Source organism: Pantherophis guttatus, chromosome 3, assembly GCF_059756535.1.
Source record: "Pantherophis guttatus breed Tessera chromosome 3, ASM5975653v1, whole genome shotgun sequence".
Taxonomy (NCBI): domain Eukaryota; kingdom Metazoa; phylum Chordata; class Lepidosauria; order Squamata; family Colubridae; genus Pantherophis; species Pantherophis guttatus.
The window spans coordinates 131516254-131541099 of NC_142065.1; the positions used below are offsets into that span (position 1 = coordinate 131516254).

The following is a 24846-nucleotide window of genomic DNA, read 5'->3' on the forward strand; positions in this document are numbered from 1 at the left end:
ACAATTGTCCTTTCAGCAGTTAATTCCTCAAACCTGAAATAAACGTGTTTTAGTACTGTATGTACATCCATATTATTTGCCGAGGTTTTTACTGTGATTTCTGCATTGTATATTACTTTGTTACTGTTGGCTGTCTTTAACTCGAATGCTGAAATTTTTTGGTTGGTTTTTATCTACTATTGTTTTATTTTGTATTTTATTTAGTGTACTGCATAAAGAACAGAAGTTATGGGACAAAATAAAAACAAATAACTGTTGACGCCATTGCTAATGACTGCACCAACTAATGAATTATCAGGTACAGAAGAGAAATAATTGTATGTAGTTTGTATCATTTCAATACTGTTACTGTCTTGAGGATTTTGCCATTTGAATTTCTGTAAGATGTTTTAGTACTGTAAATCACTTCAGGTATACTGTATTGTAGAAAAACAGGATATGGAACTGAAGCTTTAAAAAAACTGCTAATATTTATGTTGCAAGCCACTATGACTGGAGGAAGGTCAAGAATTACGTACTAATTTAATCATATGTAGAATATATGTCTTAGCTTCCTCAACCTGACATCAAATCAGGTTTCTTTTACAGAAGGTTTCACAATTAATAAAACTAAACCCAGGAGACAAAAATTCCATAAAAGCAGTGCTTTTAAAATAAATGTTTACTATTTTTAAAAACAGCTTCATAGACTAAAGACAAATGATTGAATATTGTGCTGATAATGACATTTCCATATTAAGGGTAGTCTATAAATACAATTTCTTTCAGCTACATGAGTTAAATACAGCAGTACAGAAACATAGATGCGCTACGTATATGTACCAAAGGGCGAAAAAAATCTCTGAAAGAAAGTACAAAAATTGCTATGAAAAATTTGTTTTATGTAAATAAAACTAGCCTAATAAAGACACTCTATCATTGGGACAATTATAGCTCTGAATTATTAAAATATACAGAAAGACTGTTTACACCATTGCACATTATTATTCCCTTTTAATTTTAAGAGTGAAACATGGAATAAAGTTAGCAGAATTGACCTGAATTGTATCCATGCACACATACGAAAGGTTGTGGGAGAAGGGGAAAATACAACATTGCCCAGTAAAGTCCATAAAGAAAGCTGCCTGCAGCATTCCAACACAGAATCTTCTTTCTCATGAATGAACCAGCCAGTTAGTGCAAAAATGGCTGTATTACATTCTGTTTACTATCTTAAGTGGCTTATTCAGATACACAACCTCTCTGCTAATATAGCATAGGTCAATGAAGGTGGGCTTACACGTTTTAAGGCACTTCTTACTGCTCAGAAGACAGTGTATTATATTAAGGCATAGAGTATGTTATTCTAGAGGTAAAAAAAAGTTTTTGTGGATTGATGTTCATAAACACATGTTGAGTATGGCAATATGCAAGCACTTTATAATTATAAGCTTGCTCAGATTCTCCTGGAAGAGGTGCCGATCACCATTTTTGGAGAAAGCGTGGTTGGCAGAGATGTTCCAACACTGAGGGCGAAACAAGACCGATTCTCCGACTTCACCTGCAGCTGCTTTGACTTCCATGACTACTCACGGATCGAGATGTGCTGTAACGTTTTTTCACAATCATGCTGATATAGGCTTTCATCAGTTTGGCAATATCAATGACCTACACCAAGATAATATCAAAACAAAATCAGTTAGTGTACATTTCAACCTACTGTCTTTGTTGTGAAGCACGTGCAGTGCAAATATAAAATTATACATCTGCAATCTCACACAGGCCAGGAAAACCTGAAGCACATTTTTGTTAAATTGGCCCTTAATTATATGATTTAATAGAAGCAATTTGGGCTAAAGTGAAACCTAAATCTATTCATATTTTTTGTAAAACAAACTGGTAGCTTTTTATTTAAATACACTGAATGAAATATCTATTGCAGGAATCCCCAACTCCTGAGCCACAGTCCGATACTGGTACGTGGCCTATTAGGATCTGGGCCGCATAGCTAGAGATGAGCAGTGGAGGACTGAGCAAAACCAAAACCATCCTTCTCCCGGTCGGTGGAAAAATTGTCTTCAACAAAACCGGTTCCTGGTGCCCAAAATGTTGGGGACCACTGATCTACTGGATTATAAAAAGCCAGGAAATTACATATGCAGTTAAAATAATGAAGAAGGGATGAACAATATGCTTAAGCTAGCATGTGTGCATTTTATTGGAATAAATGATTTCCAAAATTCTTGTTCAGTTCTGATTTTCTCTCACCTCACTGGTTCCAAAAAGCAGTTCTCTCTCATCCACCACAATCTTGTACACATTAGCAAGTGGAGCTCCAAAGGAGAGAATATGTTCATACTGAAATACTTCCAATGGTCTGCCCTCTCCACGCTTGTATACAGAAACCGCCTCTGCACTTACGCCCAACCAAAGCTCTTGAGGAAATCCTCCTTCTTTACACTAAGGAAAGAAAAAAATAACATTAAGATGAATGGTGGAAACATAGTATAAACGATTGTTGCTGCTTGTTACAACTCTTAAAATAAATTTGGAATGATTACCTTATCAGTTTTTGTATTATTTTTCAACATATATCTTCCACAAATTTTTCTCAGTCTTTTATTTTGTTTAATGAGTCAACTGCCTAATTCTTTGCAAACATTTGCATGTTACTTATGCCAAAAAGGAATTAAGTAATGGATATGTAAGTATATATTACACAATAAAACATTATGTGATTAAAATCCCTTGAATACTTGCTTATTAAAAACACCTTATAAAACCCAAGGCATGGAACTTATCAAAATACAATTTCCTTTTAAAGGTAGATTTCTTAAACCGAAAACTTTACTAATATCTGGATGTCAATCCCAAAAGGGCACAAAATGGTTGAATTTAATGTATGGAAAAATGGCAATTAAGATGGAGTATGTATGAATGATCTTGAGGTACTGCTCACTGCATATGTATATATTGATTGGATTTGGATTTATTTTCAAACAGGAGCTCTAGAGAGTGCAAAGATATGATAATAGCACTTGTCTGCTATGCTCTCTAAAACAGCCACATCTTTCCCAGGATCAAGTGCTAAGTACAGAAGGTAGCTGTGTAATCCCAAGAAAAGTTGGGGATGCTTTAAAGAGTTGTTAGTGCTATTACCATGCACTTCAAAACACTGTTTCATTGATACACAATGATTCCATTTTAATGCTGTTGGAGCACTAGCAGCTTTTTTTTTTTTTTATTTGCTGGTGTAGATTACATGGAGTTCTCGCTTAATGACCCTAATTGGGACTAGCAACTCTTACCACTAAGCGATGAGACAGTTAAATGAAACATCACATAATGGCGCTGCTTAGTGCCAGCAGTTCCAGCATCCCAATTGCAGTTATTAAAAAAGACATCATAGGAACATAACATGCAACTTCCTGTTGGGTTTCCCATTGACTCTGCTCGCAAAAGTCATAAATGGTAATTAAATTACCATGAACGTTATAACTATTGTAAATGTGCGATGGTTGCCAAGCACCTGAGTTGAGATTATGTGACCATGGGGACCCTGTGAAGATTGTAAAGTTCAAGAACCAGCCCTAGTTTGCTTTTTTCAGAGCTGTCATAATTCGAACAATTACTAAACAAATGTTGTTAAGTGAGGACTATCAGTACTGTTACCTTGTTACAAAAAAAAAAAAGCGCTGATGATACCTTGAAGCAGAAAAATAGTTGTTCCCTATGGCATGCTCTCCCTTCCTCTCTTTCACATGAAATGTTGCTATCATCTACTACTATCCTTTTCTCAATTTCTTATTAAAGTTCTCCCATCCATGCTAGCAAATAAGTTCAGGAGAAGAGGGAATGTAGAAATTACAATGCAGACATTTTAACTGCTGGCTACTACACATTATAATACTTGGTTATAACCTCTTAGTCCATGATTATATGGTGAAAAGTTGGAATGCTTACCTCTACATCAAAGAGCGTTGACCCATAGCCAGGCCATTCCTTAATTAAATTCATGTACTTTGCCATTGCTTGCTCTTGAGTCATTCCCTGCATTTTTTTCCATTTATCAAGCATACTAGTCCTGGCTGCAGAGATCTCCTCCCTAATCCACATATTAAGCATCTGATCCTCTTCCATCTTCTGCTTAGTAATAGAATTGCTCCGGAAACTCCTCCTTAGAGTCCCTTCCAGAAAGTTGTTCCGCTTCCTCTCAAACCTCTCTGTTGGCACAAAAATTTTAGTGGATTGAACAATACGAGACTTCAGCCTCTGCAAGGGGTAGACATCTTCCATTTCCGGTACTGTAACATTGGATGAAGAATAGTCCCCTTGTAAATATTGGAGTCGCAAGGCAGCAAGGACCTGGAGGGTTTCTTCAGAAGCTGGAAAATGGCCCTGAATCATAGCTTCATGTGCCTAAGGAAAAAAAAAACCCAATATTTTTTTCAGGAATGTATGTCATAACATTCTGAATTCTAAATCTGTTTCTGTAGACTACTGACTAAGAGATTGATAAATGAATTGGACCTGCCAGGAATTCTTCAACTGCCAGGAACTCATCAAGTGATTATCAACTAAGCAGCAATATTCTACCTGCCCCTTCCCTGGCCGGGAGCTATCATTTGGAATACTTGTTTTAGTGGATTGTTGTAAATATTACAGTAAGATAAGTTAGAGACCCAGTTTGGTGTAGTAGTTAAGGCACTAGGCTAAAAACCAGGAGACTGAATTTTAGTCCTGCCCTAAACATGAAAGCCAGCTGTATTATACTTTGGACCAGTCACTCTCTCTCAACCTACAACATCAGGCTTGGGCAACAAGCTGGTTGGTCAAGTTGTGTTGCAACCAATGGATCAACGTTTGGTTGATCAAAACAAAAAAAAAATGGATCTTGCACTTGTGGGAAAACACTAGGAAGAAAATAAGTTACAGTAAGATAAGTGGTGTGAAGGACTTTGAAGTGCTTGAGGTATTTGCATTTGTGTGATATGTAGTTTTTTTGCTTTTCAAATTGGCTAGTCTGGACTTTAAATAGCACAGTAATCAGCACTAGTAACAATTGATCCAAACTATTCCTTGTCAGAGTTGCAAATTATGTATCCAGTGACAGCTAAGGGAGAGTCCAACCTCATCTCAAACAGGTCTTATCTCCATCCTACATCTAAGTTTCTCCTTATCAACAGTACCTGTGCCTTGTCTGGATTTAATTTTAGCTTTTTCTCCCACATCCAGCCCATTGCTGAAATTGGGTAATGTTCACGGTTGCCAATTGTTTAATTGGAGTTAGCCAATAAGGTGGAGTACAGTGATGTCTTCCCAGATTGACTGTACTCCTCCCAAAGCTCTTAATGACAGACAATACAGTATGTCTGGCTACTTGCCATGGTCTATCTTATTATAGGATAACATCTGGCAACCCCCCCCCCAAATTTAAGCATCATTTGCTAATAACTTTTTCGGTACTTTCCTCTACTAATTTGATCTAAATGGCACTATGTATTATTCCATACAGACACAGACAGTACATCTTTGTCTAATAAATCTCCTTGTTTTACCTGCTCAAACATAAATGCAAATTCCACACTATCTTTTGGTACATGCTCAATGTCTAGGAAGCAGTAGAGTTTGAAATAAAATTTCCATGCTTCATGGTCACTGTCTGAAGTGGCACCAATCCTGTAATGACATCAACAACAATTGTTATTACTTGGTAATAGAATTAAAACCTATTTTACCTCTGGTTAAATCTATATAATCCAAACTGTGGTATTTCAACATGACAGTAAACCAGGATGAGAACTTTGCCTTATTCTCAAATAGCGAGTGCTGTACCATTTTCAGTCAACCACATTTGATTTGTATTAATAGCAGGAGTTAATTAAATTAATGAAGAAGCAAAAGCGTTCTAATATGGCCACACCCAATTTTTTAGTTTATTGTTCCTTTAGTCAGCCAAAGTTTGACACTACAGTTGGAAGTTTATTTTTAATACTGGTTAATAACAGTAACAATGATAGTTAGGTTCACATATAAGGTGACGTTTCTGCTGATTCATTGGGTGAAAATCTAAGACATATAATTGCATAGTACGTATAAATAGGCTGCTCATAACAGCAAGTCATAATTCTAAACATTTCTGATTTATAATTACATTCAAGCACAACTTAGTAAAACAATGAAAGCCTTCATATAGTATCAGTGTGTATGAAGACAATATTTTGATATACAAGGTTTCCTCCCTTTTGAGCATGATAAAAAAAAAGCTGTGCATGCTTCAAAAATGCTTTTACAGAGATGTTTTGTACATAGCATGATTGCAGTACTTAAAGAAGCTCAATATGATTTGGGCTTCTTTGTGAACCTAAAAAAATGCAGCTAGTTTAAGAAATCTACTTATTAAAGTTCTTACATTCTTATTAAGAATTTATTCAATTCTTAAAATTATGTCACTGTTTTTCAGTTTTGGGTGGAAGCCTGAAAAATGTACTTTACTGAATGTAGGGAAAGGCTTTGTTGAATTAATAACTAAAAGCTTCAGAGAAAATAAATGAATACTGAAGGCATTAAAATCTGAAGTATGTCTGAATGGCCTATCAATCTAGCATAAAACATAGCATTGTTTTTCTAACGCTTGTTCTTGTTGCAATCACTAGTTTTGTTCCAATATTAGTGACAACAGTGGAGATGTAATCAACAAACAAAAAGTTCAGTTCTATAATGTCCAAAATTGATTGGTTGTACTTCTATAGATGCACTACTTGTAGGAAGTCCCCTCGACAATCCTGAAATGAGCAAAATCCAAATGAGAAGGGATGCGAATAAATTTTTGGATAGTAGAAATGCAGTGGGTCATAAAAGCATCCTTTGCCAGAAGGGAGGGGGATATTATCAACACAAGTAAGAGATATTTGGAAAGCTGTTAGGAGAAATATTAATTCCCTGTTTATTATCAATGACACACTTACTTTTCAAACTTTGCCAAGACATCAGCCACAACAGTTCTACTTTCAATGGCTTTATTTATAATTCCATTGTATTCAAACAAGGCAAACATATTTCTGCTGTCTTCCATGCCCAAACCTCGAATTAATTTTTCAACAACCTAGGAGATAAAATAAAAAGACTGATCTTAATTAACTTTTCCTTGACATTTCGTATCAGGTCTGCAGCTGTTTCTTTCTCAATTAAAGGTTGTTGTGATGCAAAATTTACAGCTTTAAATTGACAAGTATATGGACAATTGTTAACAGTTATACAAAACCAGATTCCAGATTTACCTTTTCTTCTCAGGAATGTTCTGAATTTGAATACTAGAAATACTAGTGTAAGAATACAAGATCATTTGAAAAAAAAAAAGGTCATGTATATACCGTAAAAGGGGGTGAAAATTTAGGTACGTCTTATACACCGAATGTAGCCCCGCCCACCCACTAGCCCCCACCCTTTGGCCTCTGCCTCCCAGCAGTTTACCTCCTTGCAGCAAGCAGCAAGAAGAAACAGCCCCTTTCAGCTTCGGCACAGCCTAATTAGCACAAGTTGATTGGATTGGCCTCCCGACTTTCAGCTGTTTTGCAGGGGCCTCTGCTGCTTGCTGCAAGGAGGTAAATTGCTGGGAGCAGATTTTTTTTTTCTTGTGCTAATCAAGCTATGCTGAAAACGAAAATGAAAGTAAAGCAGGCTATTTTCTGTTTGCTGTAATGAGGCAAAATTGCTGGGAGGCAGAGGCAGAGGCAGATTTCTTTTTCTTGTTTCCCTCACCAAAAAGGGTAGGTGCGTTTTATAGTCCGGAGCGTCTTATACTTAGTTTTATACGTAGTTATTTCATTAAAATTATACCGTTTAGTATGTAGCATAATCATGTCAATACAATAATATACAACTAGTTCCACAGTTTTAAACTATTTCTGCTATCTAAACTATTCTTGATATTTGTATTATTTAGTTCTGTGTGAGCTGGAAGCTGGTATAAATCAATCTGTTAATATGAAAGATAGGCATAAAACATGCCATTGTATAGTCATTCTTTAAAAACATCCTATATTTTATAAAAAAGTGGACAACCTACTTACTCATTAGTAAATTATTCAGACTAGGTCAATTTCACAATCTCTATTATTCCACTTTACTTTCATAATCCAAGAATACATATTGGGAAGATATACCTATTTCCAAAATGTCTAGAAATAAAACAAAGTTTTTTTTCTATTTCACAAGGAGGACTTGTCATGTGTCAGTACATCTTTTGCATATTAATGAATGCCCAGTATTATAGGATGTGGATCTCTAAAATTAGTCATTATCAAGTCTTTTCTTTTCTTTGCAAAACTACTCACCTCACCAGCAGTGGTGTGAGAGTTAATTGTGATTTTACAGGAACCTCCTCCATGACAGTAGACGGTAGATGTCATTTCCTGTCTGTTGATCAAAGTTTCAATTTCATCCCTGGATGGCACAAATTCTCTGCCTTTGGTTTTTTTAAGGGATTCATAAATGAACAAGGCGTATTTTGCCATTTCTGTGGCTGGGGATTGATCATGGATCCTGTGGGAGAAATATTAAACTTCATTTTCTTGTTGCATTTAGCCTTTTTCCCTTATATGCATTTGTGCTCTGGTGTTGCTGACCACTCCTTTCGAAACCATGGCTCCTTTCTTACGGCTTCTTTAGGGCAGGTTACTTCCTTAGCAACCTCTCATTACCTCCTCCAAACTTGCTTAGGTTTGAGGTCTCCTCATTTGAATTTGTTTCCACCGCAGTGTAGCTGAGCCAACAAGGCAGGATAAATCCTACTTGCATTACCATCCCTACTTGAATATATCTGCCCCTTCTTTCCCTAGATATGAAAGATGAATTCTGAGGCAAACCATGGATCTATTATTAAATTGTATTCCTAATAATTCTTTGTACAAGTAGTCCTTGACTTATAACTGGTTGCTTAGTGACTGTTCAGAGTTACAATGAACCTCCTCAAGGGTACTTATGACCTGATTCTGAAGTTCCAATGGCTACCTCCTGCTGGCCATGTGACTGCATGTTGGGCACTCAGCAACCAACTTGCATTTATGGCCATTTACAGCATATCCCACAGTTGTGTAACTGTGTTTTATGATGTTTTTGCCCAAACCTGGAATTTACTTTTCAGCAAAACCAGCCCATAACGAAGAAAAGATTCACTTAATGACCACAGCAAAAAAAAAGTTGTAAGATTGGGTGAGTCACTTGGGTGATCTGCTCCACCAACATCACGACTTATGACTGTAATGGGGAGGTTCCATTATGGTTGTAAGTTGTGGACTTACGTATTTATTTATCCCCAAAGGACCTAGATGCCAGGTGATATGTATAATAGCGTAGAAACAAAACTTTATCCACTAAAGGAACCCTTCAAACTACCAATCTTTATTGTCTTAGTTCAGCTTACCTTTTAAGATGGAATTTCAAGTATTTGAGAATACTACGGCTTGGCAAAAACATGCAGCTCATGCAAGTGAGGATCTGCCAGCTATAAAGATTGCCAAGGCTCCCTGCGTTAGGCACTTTGCAGGTTTGTTTGATGAGCTGACAGTACAATTCATCACGCAGGGGCCGTAAATCATGTCCTGTCTGGAGAATACCCTGAATAATAGGAATGGGATCTGGTACAGACTCCAGTTGCTGCAGAGAATTAAATATCTTGATAGCTTCGTCCTGTAGAGTTGTGTAGCCTTTGTCTCTTAGTACTAGAAAAAAAGAAACAAGCAAATGTACCTTAAGTTGACCAGAAGCCAAATAAGTTATTTCAAATAGGGAAGCATGAAACTAACTCCTCAATTTACAATAATTCATTTAGTGACTTTTTGAAGTTACAACAGCACTGAAAAAAGTGACTTATGACCGTTTTTCACTCTTATGACTGATGCAACATCTCCATGGTCATGAGATCAAAATTCAAACCCTTGGCAACTGACTCATATTTGCAGTGACCTGGGGTAATCACCTTTTGATAAGCAAAGTCAATCTGATAAGCCAGATCACTTAACAACCATGTTACTAATTTAACAACTGCAGTGATTCACTTAACAAATGTGGCAAGAAAGGTCATAAAATGAGGCAAAACTCACTTAACAAATGTCTCACTTGGCAATAAAAATTTTGGCCTCAATTGTGGTTATATGTCGAGGACTACCTGAAGTAATATTCAAACTTAGAACTTACAGAAATTAAATTTTCTTAATCAATGATGAGAATTTAACAGTTACTTCTTCACTAAATGATACATTTTGCAAAAAAAAAAAAAGTCTTTTTAAAAACATTCTATGGTTTTCCTTCTTTGGAATTGAATCCTGAGTGGTTCTGGCCATCATTCGAGCTAATAAAACTATTTGCCCTTTATAGGAACAGTAACTTTTCTAAAGTCAAGTCGTTAGCTATTTCATGATTTCAGATTTCCTGGATGCAGCCAAAATCTTTGTGAGGATTTTAAATGAATCATCTTTGAAACAGTTGGATAATAGGTATTACCTTTCCCCAAGTTTAATATCAGCCTAGAAATTGGAAATATGAGTGAAGAGGTAAAATAACTTGGAAATAAATAAAAGAACCACTGCACTGAGTATGTGTGAAATATTCTTTGCCTAACTGCACTGTTTAAACACTCTTATCATGCTGATAACTAGACTGCAGAAGAGACGTTATCGATGGGCTATGCAAATGAGTAAGACCTCTTGAGAGTGTGTGTACAGCAAAGGTGCTTATTCAGAAGGGGGTTTCTGCCATAATAGACCGGCATATCTGAAAGGCTTCTTAGTCAAAACTTACTATTCAGATTGATGTCTCCATAAGGAAGGGGTAATAGTGGAGAATGCAACGGATGCTGCGTATAACGAAGAATTGGGTTCCTCTTATAGATCTGTTCAACAACTTCAGGGTTCAGGCAATTTTCCTATATAAATGTGTAAAGAAGATTACTGCAGTTGGATAAGAAATAATAGAATTCTAAATGACTATGAAATATCAGCAATAAACCAAGTTATTTAAAAATACCAAAGGGGAAAATAGCAATAGCACTTAGACTTTTATACCACTTCACAGTGCTTTACAGTGCTCTCTAAGTGGTTTACAGAGTCAGCATATTGCTCCCAACAATCTGGGTCCTCATTTTACCGACCTCAGAAGGATGGAAGTCCAAGTCAACCTTGAACCTGGTGAGAATCGAACTGCCAAACTGCTGGCAATTAGCAGTCAGCAGAATTAGCCTGTAAAACTGCATCCTAACCACTGCACCACCATGGCTCTTGCCAAATGACTGCCACAAAGACCCAGCCTGTCTTTAAATTCTGACCTAGAGCTCATGCCTTATTGTGAAATTATATCTAAACTGGCAGGGCACAAATACATATATACACAATTACAAAATGAACTGGAAATTTAAAAGTAGAGGAATATTACATGCAAGATGTACATTTAAACTGTTCTACAGGTTTGGGAAAAAAATATTCATAAAAGATATAAAATAGCTTTCCTTGACCTAGTGACTTCTAGATGGCATCACAGAATGATCAGTAAAAAAAGATAAAAAGACAAATGGTGTTGGTTGGGATATCAGTAGCTGAACTACTCTAGTAACAAGAATGACAAATCAGAAAAACAACAATCACTTCTGTTCCTGAAAATTATGACATAAAAAGAATATATAATGCAGTAGATTGCCTTTCTTTAATGACACTTTTCACACTGCAGTACTACCTTAATGTCTTGAATGAGTTGCTGTGTGGGAGTATCGATTGCTGCTTTTGTGTCAATCACATTTTGGATAGCACTTGACCAGCGAGTGGCTTCATTCAGTAATTTGGTGTAAAGGCGGTAACAGTGCTTGCGTCCATACACAGTTACATTCCAATATCCTAAAGCAAGAATAGATAAGTGAATATTTTGTTAATTGGCTTTACAATATAATCTGAGATCCCCTAAAACTAAAATAGCAGAATTAAACTAATTCTGATTAACCCAAAGAAAAGTAGCTACTATCTATTCTACTATGAGCTGCAGACCTGCAGTTCTTTTAACTAAGCAATCAAAATCCTATAGAGAAAGTGTTTTCTGCCTATAGATTAGACATGTATAGTTCCAAAGTAATTTTAAGGGTCATAACGGTCATATTATTAGCTCTATTGACTTAAAATAAAAAGAGTTCCTGAGGAATTAAGTACCTGTTTCTTTAAAGATTTTCTCATCAGGGGGCACAGCAGAGCAAAGGCTGTTCAGCACCAGGGTGCCCAATTTGAGGGCATTCTTCTCTGAGCTCTTATAATAATCCAAGGAATTGTGTGTCAGAACAAACCAACGTTTCTTCAATTTCAGTGATGACATTTTTGGACTGTTCTTTACTTCTTTATGCAACCACCCTAGACAGAAGAAGAAAAGGCAAGTTAATGATGTCAAAAATAAATTGCCTACCTGGATATTCATGAAATTGCCTATATGAGTAAGAATGCTTGTGCTTGAATATGTTATATGCATGTTTGGCAAGATGCTGCCAAGCTCCAATACAATGAAGTAGATACAACAGTAGCAAAATTTCAATTAAACCACAAATACATCACTTGTGATTTTGTTGTTGTTGTTGTTGTAAGAGTGCAAGTTGCAGAACTGTTCTCTTATCCCTACTTTACCTCTCTGAAGTTGGTTCCTGTTAAAGGAGTCCTAGGGAGCAGGAACATAGCAGATTTTTGTCTATGAACAGGCAAATTGGTACCAGAATTTTACCAATCATGTAAAAGAAGAAAATGTTATGCCATAGTCTTTCTAAAAATTGAGGAGATGGGCGACTAATCTCCTCTGGTTTAGGTGAATGATTTTTCAGTGGTGAATTCCAGCTTAGTGCTAACATAAAACAATTGTACAATTCATTTTCTGGTTATTTTTCAGAAATTTCCTCTGATTTTATAGTTTCTCAAGTTATAACAGTAGATAAATTAGTTAACAGTTTCCCAAACAGTCAATTTTAACACAACCAGTTAAAAGAAGCCAATTTGCTAATTGTGCAGGTATTGCCCGACTAGCTATATCTAGTTTGCAACTATCTACTTTTCTTTTGCTATTATTTTATGGTACCCAAAATAATATGATGCTGAAGATAAATATCTCCTCCCATTTTATGAAAAGGGTGGTTCTAGAAATTAACATGGAAAAATGATTATTTTTTGTTCTTTGTCAATTTGGTATCATCAGATTTTAGCAAGGAACAAAACTCTGTTCTTTTTCTTTTTTGAGAAGTTCTTACCTCTCACTATGAATTCTTGTCCTTCTACTCGAGTGTCACCTTTGGATCGCTGTAGCAGAGTGATCCAATGATGCATCTCCTCTGGTGTATCCGTGTTGCAGTGTAGAACACGATTAGCAGTGATGATCACAAATGAATTGGGTCTATGAAGAAAAAATAAAGGAAGAAAATGCCTGTATAGTAAACATGGTTACTGTTTGGAATCATAACAAAGTCTATCTAAGCCTTTGTCTCTGGTTTGTACTATGTAATGGACCAATGTTGAATCATTTTCTTCATCAAGTTGTTCTTAAAATCACATTATTTAGCAATTTGGCACCACCCACAGCTTAAGTTTTTTAAATATAAAGCCACTTGACATTTAAACTCTATACAAACTCTTATTATTCTCATAATGCATCTAATTGTAGTTGATACAATAGTGAGAGAATACCTACTTTGAACTGGTTATGACATGCAAATCTCCCACTGGCAGCACTAGATTTTTATGAAGTGATTGAACAATGAAACTGGAAAACTGAGTCTCTAGCAGAAGAGTCCACACAAAACCGTAAAAGATTCCCTACAGCAGACCATTTAAGCTACCCTTTTTACACAGAATCTGCATAGAATTAATGTTAAAACTCAACCTCCGGGATTAACTATCAAATTAAAAAATATTAAAAATATACAAATGTTTTAGGTGTCATTAAAATGCAACATTATTAATAGTCTCTTAAAGGAATGCAAAATGGCTTGTGTAAAGACCAATTTTAAAAATGTAGGAGAATATGAAGAAATTATAGGTCTATAAAAGTTGGGCTAGGCAAATTTATGGAAAGATCTAGAAAGTACAACGAGTGGGGTTTGCTAAACTACAGTGTACATCTTTCAGGGAAGTTTGGTTCCAAATACCTATTGCTGGGGAACAGCTTTCTTATCCCTTTGCTGATCCTCTAAAATATCTGGAGACTACTGGAAAAATAAGACTGCTGTCCATTGCCCCCCAATCTGATATAACCAGGTGCCTCTATTGTTCTTGAATTTTATATTTTAACTGTTGCAATTATTACTGCCATGTAATTTGGCTGCTGACTTAACTATTTAGGGATGTCAAAAAGGAGGGAGGGGTTACATTGTACATTTTTTAAAAAAAAGATCCAGTTCCTTTACACATGGCAAACCTGTTTTGAGATGGAGTGGTACTTCAACAGCAGTTTAAGTTATGCTTAAGTTAAGCCCTCTCATATATCTCAACCCAACTACCAGTTCCAGTGTGTAGATCTCCTACATTAGAGTCCCCAATCCCCGGGCCACAAACCAGTACCAGTCGGTGGCCTGTTAGAAATCAGGCCACCCAGCTGGAGGTGAGTGATGAAGGAGTAGGCGAAACCAAAACCATCCCCCCTCCCACTTTCTTCCACGAAACTGGTCCCTGGTATCAAAAAGGTTGGGGATCATTGTCCTACGTGATTAAATCCATATCCAAGCAGCTTTACCCATTTCATTTTCCCTGGGGGGGGGGCCGCTATGGAATTATGAACGGTATTAGTCTTCTTTCTGTCAATTTCTCAACTTACATAGTCTTAAGAACTAAGAAAAGTTGCTGAAATGTATAATAGTTTAGAACAAAAGACTTAGTAATAATTATGAGCCAAAAGGGATAACTAAACTTACCGATCTGGACTATCAGACGCACAGACTGAATCAATCAGCCCTACATCTAGTGTGCCCTATGTAAAAAAATAAAACAAAAATATTGTGTTTATTGACCATGGAATAGACACAGCACAAAATGGATAACAATTGGAAGTTGAAAGTATCAGCTATATGAGATATTGAAAACAAATACTAGTTACATATGGTGTGGGAAAATTTATCTTGGTATGATTTATATAGTTTGTAAGGTACAAAGTGTACCCTGTTTCAAGCTTCTTCTGAAAAAATAAACACTCTGCAAATAACAGATGGTTGCTGTTGGAATTTTTAGATCCCAACCTATATATATATATATTTTCCTTGATACGCTGAATCAACATTTTTAATGGTGCCAATCCCTTTTTGAAGTTTCTTGGATTATTTCTATTATCTCTAGGCCACTTTCAAGCCACTCAATTAATATCACAAAAACAGCCTGCCTATGCATGTGCAGTGAGGGCTACAATATTGATCCCCAATTAAACTATTTGGCAAATGTGGCAAAGTTACTTTATGAAGCAGGGAGAATCCAACACATGACGTAGTGAATGAACATGATTTCAGTCCTCCCAAAACTGGGCATCACGATGGAGATAATGGAGAAGCCACCTAGTATATAGCCGAATTAATACAAAAGAAGCTGCTCTAATACAAAAGCTTCACTGACAATTACATCCTTAAACATTTTTTAGAGCCAACAGAGTGCCTTTTGGCCTTTCCTTACCATGGCATTCTGTGGATTGGCTTGCTCATCGTGCATTTCTCTGATTTCCTGTTCTGTGGAAGTGTGAACTTGGCTCAGGACACTGAACCACTGACTGCAAAAAAATAAAATAAAATAAAGGTCAGTCTACATTTTTCAATAGTACTTATTTATTTATTTTTAAAAGAAACAATCCCTCTTTGATGATTTCTGGAAAGAAAGGCTTTTTCTTGCAAAGCCACAGAACATCAACACTAATCAACTTGAGAAAAAAAAAATCTTTTAGTCATCAATACCAAATACAGATTCTGTAAGTATGTTGGCAGAAATTATTTCTCATTAGGAGAAGGCCAGGCTCTTTTATTACAAATGAATATCCTCTTCTGATTGGGACATCACTGAACATCACAGATTGTATTTTTCCCCCCAAGACAGTTAAAATGGATATATCACTGATTTCTAGAGATATGCTGCTATATTTTCAGCATTACTTTCATAAGCATGAACAATACTGCCCATGATAATTATTTTATTTAGTAAAGAGTGCATCATTTAAACCATGTTTTCATAAGTTATGATTAGGTGTATACTTGTTTATATTTTTGCAAAAAAAAAAAATGAGACTATTAAAAATTGGTCTTTGCTAACTGAAGAAATAATATTTTAAATAAAATGTCACTTACAAATTATCCGACTGGCTCTATCTCACATTTTTTAATTCACTAATTAGTTCTCAGGTACTAATATTACATTGCTCTCATCCAGTTTCCACACATATGGAAAATTTCCTTGAATTGTTTATACTTTCCTTGATTCTATTAGTTCGTTTAGTTTCTGGCACTTAAATGCTTTTGTTTGGCCATTTCTATATTATTCTGTTTATATTTCCTGCAACTGAAAAGCCCCTGATGAATGTCACAACCTGCATTTTGAATGTCTACATTTCCTGGAACTAACATTTTCAGGGTATTAAGCAATTTAAGATTCCTTATAAAGATAAAAACTAATTCATAAACCAACACTGCACATAATGAACGCATTTCCTCTAGAGTACACCATTCATCATATTATGCTATAGGTTATCTACCCAATATCTTGGCATTCAGAAAATGCTCTGTAACTTTCCATTAATTTTCTGTATAAAATGGACAACTTTCTGAGTGTTAGGATTATTTACATGCATGTGAGAGATCACTGGGAAGTTGTGATGTCACAACCTTTTTTTTGTTTTTTTTACCTTTTTTTGTCTCTGATTGGCAAACCAATCCCCATTTTCATTCTCTCCGAGCTCTATCCCCATGGGCCAAAATTTTACATCTGAAATTTACCAGCAAAATGGTTAAATCTCAGTGTGTTTTGGTAGTCTAGGTTCAAGCTGTCTTGAGGCTGTTTTTTTTTAAATGTAGAAATTGTATAGTTGACCTAATTGGGATTTCCATCTCCCAATTCCATGCTTATTTTTGGGGTGGGGGGGAGGGGATAGAAGACTAAAAGCATACTATTGAAAATCAAGTACCGTATTTTATCTCTAAATTTACAATTTTGGGTTACTAAAAATAAACTTAAGGATCATGTGCAGCTTCCAAGGTTGCTCACCCCTGTTTTATATAGACAAACTCCATTAATTCCTCTCTGCAATTTTGCCATGTCTCCAATAACCTTTCTTCTTTGGATAACTAGATATAGTTAATGAAATGGGGCAATCTGTTTTTTATTAATCTGTCACATTCATTTGACATTTGCTTTTCAAAGCAAAGGCAACGTATATAAATATTTTTTTCTCCTTGCTACAAGACAATGTGATTTGCCTAAGACCTCCCACCTCCACATACACACACACCACTTATTCACCTTTATTCACGGATCTGAAGGTGGCTTTTGGCTCACTAGAGAACAATTATAAACTTAGCCAGCTAATCATTAACTTCCAGGTAATGTTTCTATTTAGAATACTTTATGCTAATATTTGAGCCAAGCTGAAAAAAGATGATTAACATTTTCATGATCAGACCACCAGAACTATTAAGTCTTCTATATATATTTTTAGGATGTCTAGGTTACAATAGAATGCCATGGGACAGGCTGAAATTAATCTATCTAAAATAGCTTTGTTTAGGTGAGTATACAGTAAGTTCAACTTAAAATACTAGCAGACATAGGCACAAGTCAAGACAATGTATATTATCAGGGCCTCTTATTAGAAAATATTTATCAAAAACAAAGCTTGTGATATAAGAGGACAAAGGTGGGACAAAGGTGGTTGCACTTCTCAAGGTTGCACGAATTCACTTGGACTTGATGCTAGGGTAGCATACTGACTGTGGTTGCTGTGGGGTGGGGTGGGTTTCCTAGCCTGGTATGGAGACCTTGATCCCCTTTGCCAGTGTCTTGACCTTTCTGTGGATCATGTGTCAGTGCTCTGAACAGGTCCAGAATGATACCCTGATCAAAGGTATTCAAGACCAGTTAGAAAGCAAAGACAGCCAAGATGGATGCAATGAAAAAGAGCAGGGTGACTTAGCCACAGTCTCTCTTGGCTTTGCAGATAGTTGTTGTTGTTGGGAAAATACGTGGTAGAATCATATTGATTGAATTGTACAAAATAAAAGTGGGCTAAAAAAAATTAAAAATAAATAAAAACTAACTCAGAAAATGATTTTTGATCTCTTAGTGGTTTCAATACATTTGTTAAGAGCTCATATTAATCATTCTAATCATATGAATAGTAATGCTTTTTAACCATTTTTGAAATAAAAAGTTACAAAACCTTTTGCCAAAACTTTACATTTATTAATACTGGTTTAAGCTTAAAACGTGAGAGTTTTATAACTTGATGGGAGGTTCTTTGGGTCTTTCATTGATGCTGTCATTTCAACAAAACAAATCAATCTCCAAATTAGCTTGCTCTGCTTATATAAAAGGGTAATTTTTCTGAAACTTATTATCACAGATATCCAATATTTTCTTGGCTGCAAACTTATAATTATTTACCTGGGAGCAAATTTCTGAACTAAAGGGGGCTCACGTCAAAGAAATCTTCCACAAGTTATATATATGGTATTAATAATAATAAAAAAAACAATTGTACTTGAGGGCTAATGAAAAACAATTTCATTCATAAATGTTTCCACTATCAAGTAATCACGCATTTCAAAAGAAAACTGCAAACTCTCTAATAGAAATTATAGTAGTATTACTTTATTGAATGATTAGTCTCATGACCTTTATCAATAAAATAAAATAAAATATAGAATACAGTCTAATTCCAAAGTAAAATAGATAGGAGGAATAGCATGATAAAATACCATCTGATAATACAAAGAATCAGTAATCAGATAAACTCTAACAATTTTATGTAATCCAGTAGTAGTGTAGGTTGAAGACCAGATTGCTGTGAAATAGAGGATTGCTAAGAAATAAAGCAATTCTGTAGCCAGATTAAAAGAATGGTAGTTAAAATAAAATATCAACATTGACAGAATTATTGATATTATGAAAAAATTAAGTTTTTCCTTGCCTAGACTCATTTTTCATGCATTTGGTTAGATGAGGGACAGATATCCAATTATACAGTATAGTTATTATTTTTCTTTTAAGAGAACCATTTATTCTGAAGACAAAAATCCCCAGATAGCGACACTGATGCTTGTTATCACAAACAATAGTATGGTTGCTTTGTATTCAATTGCTGAGTCAACAATTAATTATATGCTTAACGCTTCTTTCAAACCAAGAAAATAAGTGGTGTGAGTGTTTCATTTTTCATGACTTTTTATGTAGGAAGGTCTCTCAGAAGGACAGTGTTTCATAGAAAAATAAATCAAGAAAATCAGAAGAGATGAATTTGGAGTGCAGATGCTGTTTATACTGCACACAATTATCTGTATGTTTTGGAAAATGACGAACGTACTGTATATATCTCAGATAACAAAAAATAACTTATATTATATAATTGTTATCTGCCATTTACACAAATCTATTTTGATGGGTACTGATTAAAAAAAGAGAAAGCTCCAATTTGAATGTTTTATTGTAAACATTATTAAAGATAATGGAAAATACAGAACAAGAAAACGCGAACTTACTAACCACAAACAAAGAGAATTATTTTTTTTCCATTTTAAAGAAACACACTACTGCATTTATAATTTATTTTATTATTTTGTTCAATTTCAAGTCCACATGGCTTTACAGCAGCTCTGGTGTTTTACAATTAAAAAATTTAAAAGAAAACAAAAAGAAAAAAATAAAGCTGACTGGAAGACAAAAAGAGCCTGGATAGCTCTGCAGACAAAGGCACTGTAATTTAACACCAGCTGTCTGCAATTAAAGTAAGTTCGAATCTTGCCAGGCTCAAGATTGACTCAGCCTTCCATCCTTTCTAAGGTAGGTAAATTGAGGACCCAGTTTGTGGGGGCAATAAGTTGACTTTGTATAAAATATACAAAAGAATGAAGGCTATTGCTTAACGCACTGTAAGCTGCCCTGAGTCTCCGGAGAAGGGCGGCATATAAATCAAATTAAAAAAAAAAAATTAAAAAAAATCATTAATTAAAGGGCTTCACTCACTATCATCACCCCAGAACTGAGTGAATTACCAAGTCTTTAACAATTTATGGAACATTGATGTCATTTTACACATTAGAGCCATTGCACACTTCCTGGGTCCTGCAATTTGACACTGCTTAATCTGAATTTACCGGATGTGCAGAAAGTTACAGAGACAGGCTGTCCCTCAAGTTACCAGACCTTAAGCTATGGAAGGCTTTCTGGTGATAACCAGCACTTTGAATTGCACCCAGAAGCCAGCTCACAAAATAGGCCTGTACTGCCAACAAAATTTGGTGTTATAATTTCTGGAAAGTATTGAGATACAGAAAAATTGAATTTGGGATGTCATGAGATTATTGTCAATTATCCACCTTAACCATGAATTTGATTACCACTACTGAATTTTAAAACTACTGGTTTATTTCCTTATGTGTGTGGTTTTTTAAAAAAATGTCACAATTAAGTTTATCCTTGCTAAGTGATACTAGAACACAAAAGACACAATTCTTACCTTGCGTCCTCTGGTGATTCAGCAATCAAGTGATACGTCCTATCTGTCATGACAATATCAATCCCATTTTCTTTGCCTGTATTATCAATAATATCTCTGAAATGGGGAGGAAAGAGAGAATATTTCATTATATTTACAATGACAATACTTTGGCATTTCCAAAAGGCTCTTTTATTAACTGGAGTTCTTTCAAACAGCCCTGATGTTGCCATCTTAGGCAAGGATATCACTACATACTGATTCAATCTGTTCCAACCAAGAATCTGGTGCACACTATCCCTTCAGCTAAGATCATGGCAGGAAAATAAGAGGTATTTTCAATTTTCATTCCAGTGAAGAAGATGAGAGATAGCAGCTTGCAAATTAGTAGATTTTATTTATGATTATGATTATATACTGGGTTCACCTGTTTTTAACTGCAGAAGATACCCTGCCTTACTTACTTGGCTGATCGTATTTCAAGTGTTCCTTTTAGTTTTTCTTCACCATCATTTTCAAAGTACATGAGCCTGGACTGTCGAAGGACAAACCACCTTTTCTTCCAGTTTCTTCTGGACAGTGTAGATGAACCACCACCTTTTTTATGCAGCCAACCTTGTTTAAGAGCTTCCTGTTTTGAGCGGAACCATAAGAAGGTTTCATCTTTCAAGACACACCAACGGCGTTTCCAAGTATTAATTAAGCCACCTGCCAAGAATGAAGAAGACAGATTTTTTTAAAAAATGTTCCATGCATCATGAAAACCTATCTTTCAGGCATCCTAGTGGAATCACAGAACTTTTGAAAATCTGCTGAAGAACTTCACAATTCCAAAGAACATACTGTACAGTGAAACTTTGATTTAATAGATGAATTGGTGAAGGAGATGCCAGTTATTTCTGGCTCCATCAAATCAAACAATGCATAATCTGCAACAGCATCATTAGACAAATAGTGTAAACTATATAAATACAATAGAAACTTTGATCGCTGCATCAGGTTTGTTACATTAAGGTCCATTAAACTGAAGTTTCGCTGCAATTACAAAAACTACAATCTAAGCAGCCAACTGGTATTAAAAAATGAAAAAAATGCATAATGTATGCATATAAATATTCTATATGTGTGAATAGATCTATACTGCATTTAACAGTTGGCGGTCACAGACCTTCAAGCTATCTTCTATTATGACTAACACATTAAAAACCAGCAATCTGTCTTAACTTCAGCACCTCCTTTAGTGTACCTGCCCTCTGCAATAGCATCTCCACTTCCCAGATTTAAATAGTCCATTACTCTGCTTTCTTTTACATATATACATATATACATACATACATACATACATACATACATATAAGAATAATGGGTAAAGATGATGATAAAGCATGTGCTATTTCATCAATTACTTTCATCATCATTAAACAAGCTAGAGATCATGAGAAAGTAACACAGATGAGACAAAACCAATAAAACTAATTCTAACAGCTGGATCATTAAAAAAAATCAGTAAAAAAGGAAGATTCTGAGTATTTAAAAATGACTAGACATTATCCTGATTTCCACTTGTTTCCCTTCAAAAGAGAAGTAATGCACTAATATTGAATTCTTAAGAAAGAAATTGTTTCTTGAATAAATTACCTTTCATATACAAAAAGCTATGGAAATAGGGTAGGCTGACACAGCTATAGACAGAATCCCTCCGATATGAAAGTTCATCATCTGTATCAAACCTTGAATCAAAATCTTCTTCACTGTCTTCAAACTGGAAAATAATCAACAAAATAAGTGAAGTTGTCTGATATTACAGTCCTAATCTGTAACTTTTAATTTCTATTAATTCTAACAAGTAATTTTCATTGTTCAATAAAACAATATATCTGTCACCAATGCAGTACTACAATCGTGATAAATAAAATTTATCAAATTTAATTTCTGATATACAATATAGCCACTATAAATATGATTGCAAAATAGCTGTCATTATCTAACTAAATATGCAAAGGTTTTATTTTAGAGTTATGCAACTTTTTTTTCAGTCTGAAAATGTAAAAAAAAAAAAAAAAAAGATAGTTGAGGCCAGAGGAAAAAAGGAAAAATTATATAGATAAAACTAAACAAAAAGGAAATTTAATTAAATCCAGTTAAAATTACACCTATATATTTAATACAGTTTTTACTTAGGACACATTAAAAACAACACTTTAGCACTACTGAGCAGGTACATGCAGTTCTGAACAATAGATTATTCTATATCACTTATATGTTAATAAGCAATAAATATTACACGTTAAGAAATTCAAATTCTGACACTTCCCTAAAGGACTTTTTAGTAAGTCTGATCATTTAAGACTTCTCTGTTATACAAGATATGGTTTTGAGAAGTGTTTCATTTCAGTTGTGTTAATGAACTCAAAAGGCCAAAGTTTGCAATACATAGCAGCCATTAAAAGAAGCTTCGGGGGAGACTAGCCATGAGTGAAGAGAAGACTGCCCAGTAAAGCAGGAAAAGAATTTAGTAAAAGTTAATATCTGGATGGCAAATCAAGGACAGTTTTTGATAAAGAGAACTGTTCTGCATTATGTATAACAATAGGATTTGACCAGATTAAAATTACTCTTAATCTCCAACAGTACATAATGCAAGAAAAGAAACTACTCACAGAAGACTGAGCTCCCTCAGAACTAAATCTGTATGCTCCAGAACTGTTGTATGTCCCTATGGAACAGCGATAGTCAGGAGACCACTGGCTACTGTGAGAATTAGAAAAGGTCACACTGCTTCCAGAAGTGATAGCACCATCCTCATAGTCATCCTGGTCATAATCATAGTCTGCCTCAGGAGAAATTAGCTCTGCAGCATTAGGGGGTTGGCGGGAAATATTTTCTGGCATGCAGTATGTGGATTCCCCGCTTGAAGAGTTGTGGAGACTAAGAGAGTCAAGGATAGAAGGGATAAGCGTATTGTTGCCCATGGCGGGACTAGCTGGAACAACTGTGTCATTCATATACGGATCTTCTTCGGAAGAGTCATCACTTGTCCGAATGCCACTCGTCCTTTGATCTGAGTGGCCATGCTCGCTTGGGTTAGGTGAATCCTTGAAAGCATCATCATCCGCTTCAAAGCCCTCATCAACTTCTTCCTCAGGATATGGCTGGCTGAAATTAAAATTGGGTTTTTCAGTGCCTGTGGTGTCATTAAACTCTGCACAGAAACTGCTGCTTACGGAGAGGGTTCTTTCAATGTTTCGGACACATTCATCGATTTCATCGAAGTTCAGAGACTCCAGGAACTCTTGTGCAGCGCGACAGGCTTCATCTTCCAGGCGTTTCAACTCTTCATCTCGGAGCTGCTGCAGCCTCTGCAGTGATGCTTCTGTCAACGTCAGTTCTTGCTGCTCCTTCATGCGCTGCAGGTCTTCAATTTCTTTTTCCAGGCGCAGGATCTCCTCCACCTGCTTGTTTTCTTTATGACTCGCCAAGTCTTGCTTTAGTTCTTTTGGGGGTTTCGGAATAGCTGCAAGTGCTTCCTTAGCCTGCAGAAACAGTGCAGAAATCATCTTTATCATAAGTGTCGGTAATGTGCTATTTTTCAAACCGCAGGGTTTTTCCCTCATCCCAATAATTATCACAATAAATTAATCTAACATGAACAAAGTAGGAAACAAATGGCTAACCTGCTGAGCAAGACGTTCTGCTTCCATCTTTTGTTGTTTTCTAAAAGGATAATTAGAAAATGTCAGGAAGGGTGAAAAGGCATCAAAGCAAACGAAAGGAATCATTAACCAAGACATGGCTTCTGAAGGCTTGTCAATAACTTCCATAAACTGTTCTAAAAACTCTGTTTAATATAAATTGCTTACCAGATATATTAAATCAAGTACATATTCAATACCTTTCCTCCTCTTCCCTTTGCCTTTTTTCTTCCTCTTGCTGTTTCTTCTCCTCCAACAGCTGCCTATAAATACGGCGGGCAATCAGACCTCGCATCTGCTTCTGGAAGGTGATGGCTGCTTTCTTCAGCAATAGGTATCTCCTCCTTAAGTAAAAAGCTCTATAATTTTTCTGTATGATAACTATGTAGTAAAGGACTTTTTTGTAGTGTTTTCTGAAATGAGATGCAGAGACAACTCATGTGAAGAAGACATAATGGAACAACTGTTTGAGCAATCACTACCCGTGCCA

At 35.6% G+C, this 24846-nt stretch overlaps 2 protein-coding genes across 7 annotated transcripts in view; one reads left to right on the plus strand and one right to left on the minus strand.

Annotated features, from left to right (window-relative positions):
* LOC117662471 (uncharacterized) overlaps positions 1 to 24846 on the plus strand; it is a 77444-nt gene that overhangs the window by 20263 nt on the left and 32335 nt on the right. For 4 of the 6 annotated variants that reach the window (XM_087890237.1, XM_087890238.1, XM_087890239.1 and 1 more), the window contains exon 2: positions 205 to 298. In XM_087890237.1, the coding sequence (XP_087746363.1) occupies positions 271 to 298 (28 nt within the window). In that variant the 5' untranslated portion in view covers positions 205 to 270. Of the gene's footprint in view, positions 1 to 204; positions 299 to 1921; positions 2545 to 24846 lie in introns of those variants that run through there. The other 2 variants (XR_015733250.1, XR_004590417.2) reach the window with 2 other exon arrangements.
* MYO10 (myosin X) overlaps positions 644 to 24846 on the minus strand; it is a 135207-nt gene continuing 111004 nt past the window's right edge. Inside the window, exons 23-41 of the mRNA XM_034411906.2 lie at positions 24557 to 24769; positions 24339 to 24378; positions 23325 to 24197; positions 22303 to 22426; positions 21129 to 21372; positions 20686 to 20781; positions 15645 to 15738; positions 14900 to 14955; positions 13244 to 13386; positions 12171 to 12365; positions 11707 to 11864; positions 10780 to 10903; positions 9404 to 9701; positions 8316 to 8523; positions 6948 to 7084; positions 5538 to 5658; positions 3943 to 4398; positions 2248 to 2439; positions 644 to 1647 (exon numbers count right to left, since the gene is read on the minus strand). Coding sequence (XP_034267797.2) covers positions 1537 to 1647; positions 2248 to 2439; positions 3943 to 4398; positions 5538 to 5658; positions 6948 to 7084; positions 8316 to 8523; positions 9404 to 9701; positions 10780 to 10903; positions 11707 to 11864; positions 12171 to 12365; positions 13244 to 13386; positions 14900 to 14955; positions 15645 to 15738; positions 20686 to 20781; positions 21129 to 21372; positions 22303 to 22426; positions 23325 to 24197; positions 24339 to 24378; positions 24557 to 24769 — 3883 coding nt within the window. The 3' untranslated portion in view covers positions 644 to 1536. The remainder of the gene's footprint in view (positions 1648 to 2247; positions 2440 to 3942; positions 4399 to 5537; positions 5659 to 6947; positions 7085 to 8315; positions 8524 to 9403; positions 9702 to 10779; positions 10904 to 11706; positions 11865 to 12170; positions 12366 to 13243; positions 13387 to 14899; positions 14956 to 15644; positions 15739 to 20685; positions 20782 to 21128; positions 21373 to 22302; positions 22427 to 23324; positions 24198 to 24338; positions 24379 to 24556; positions 24770 to 24846) is intronic.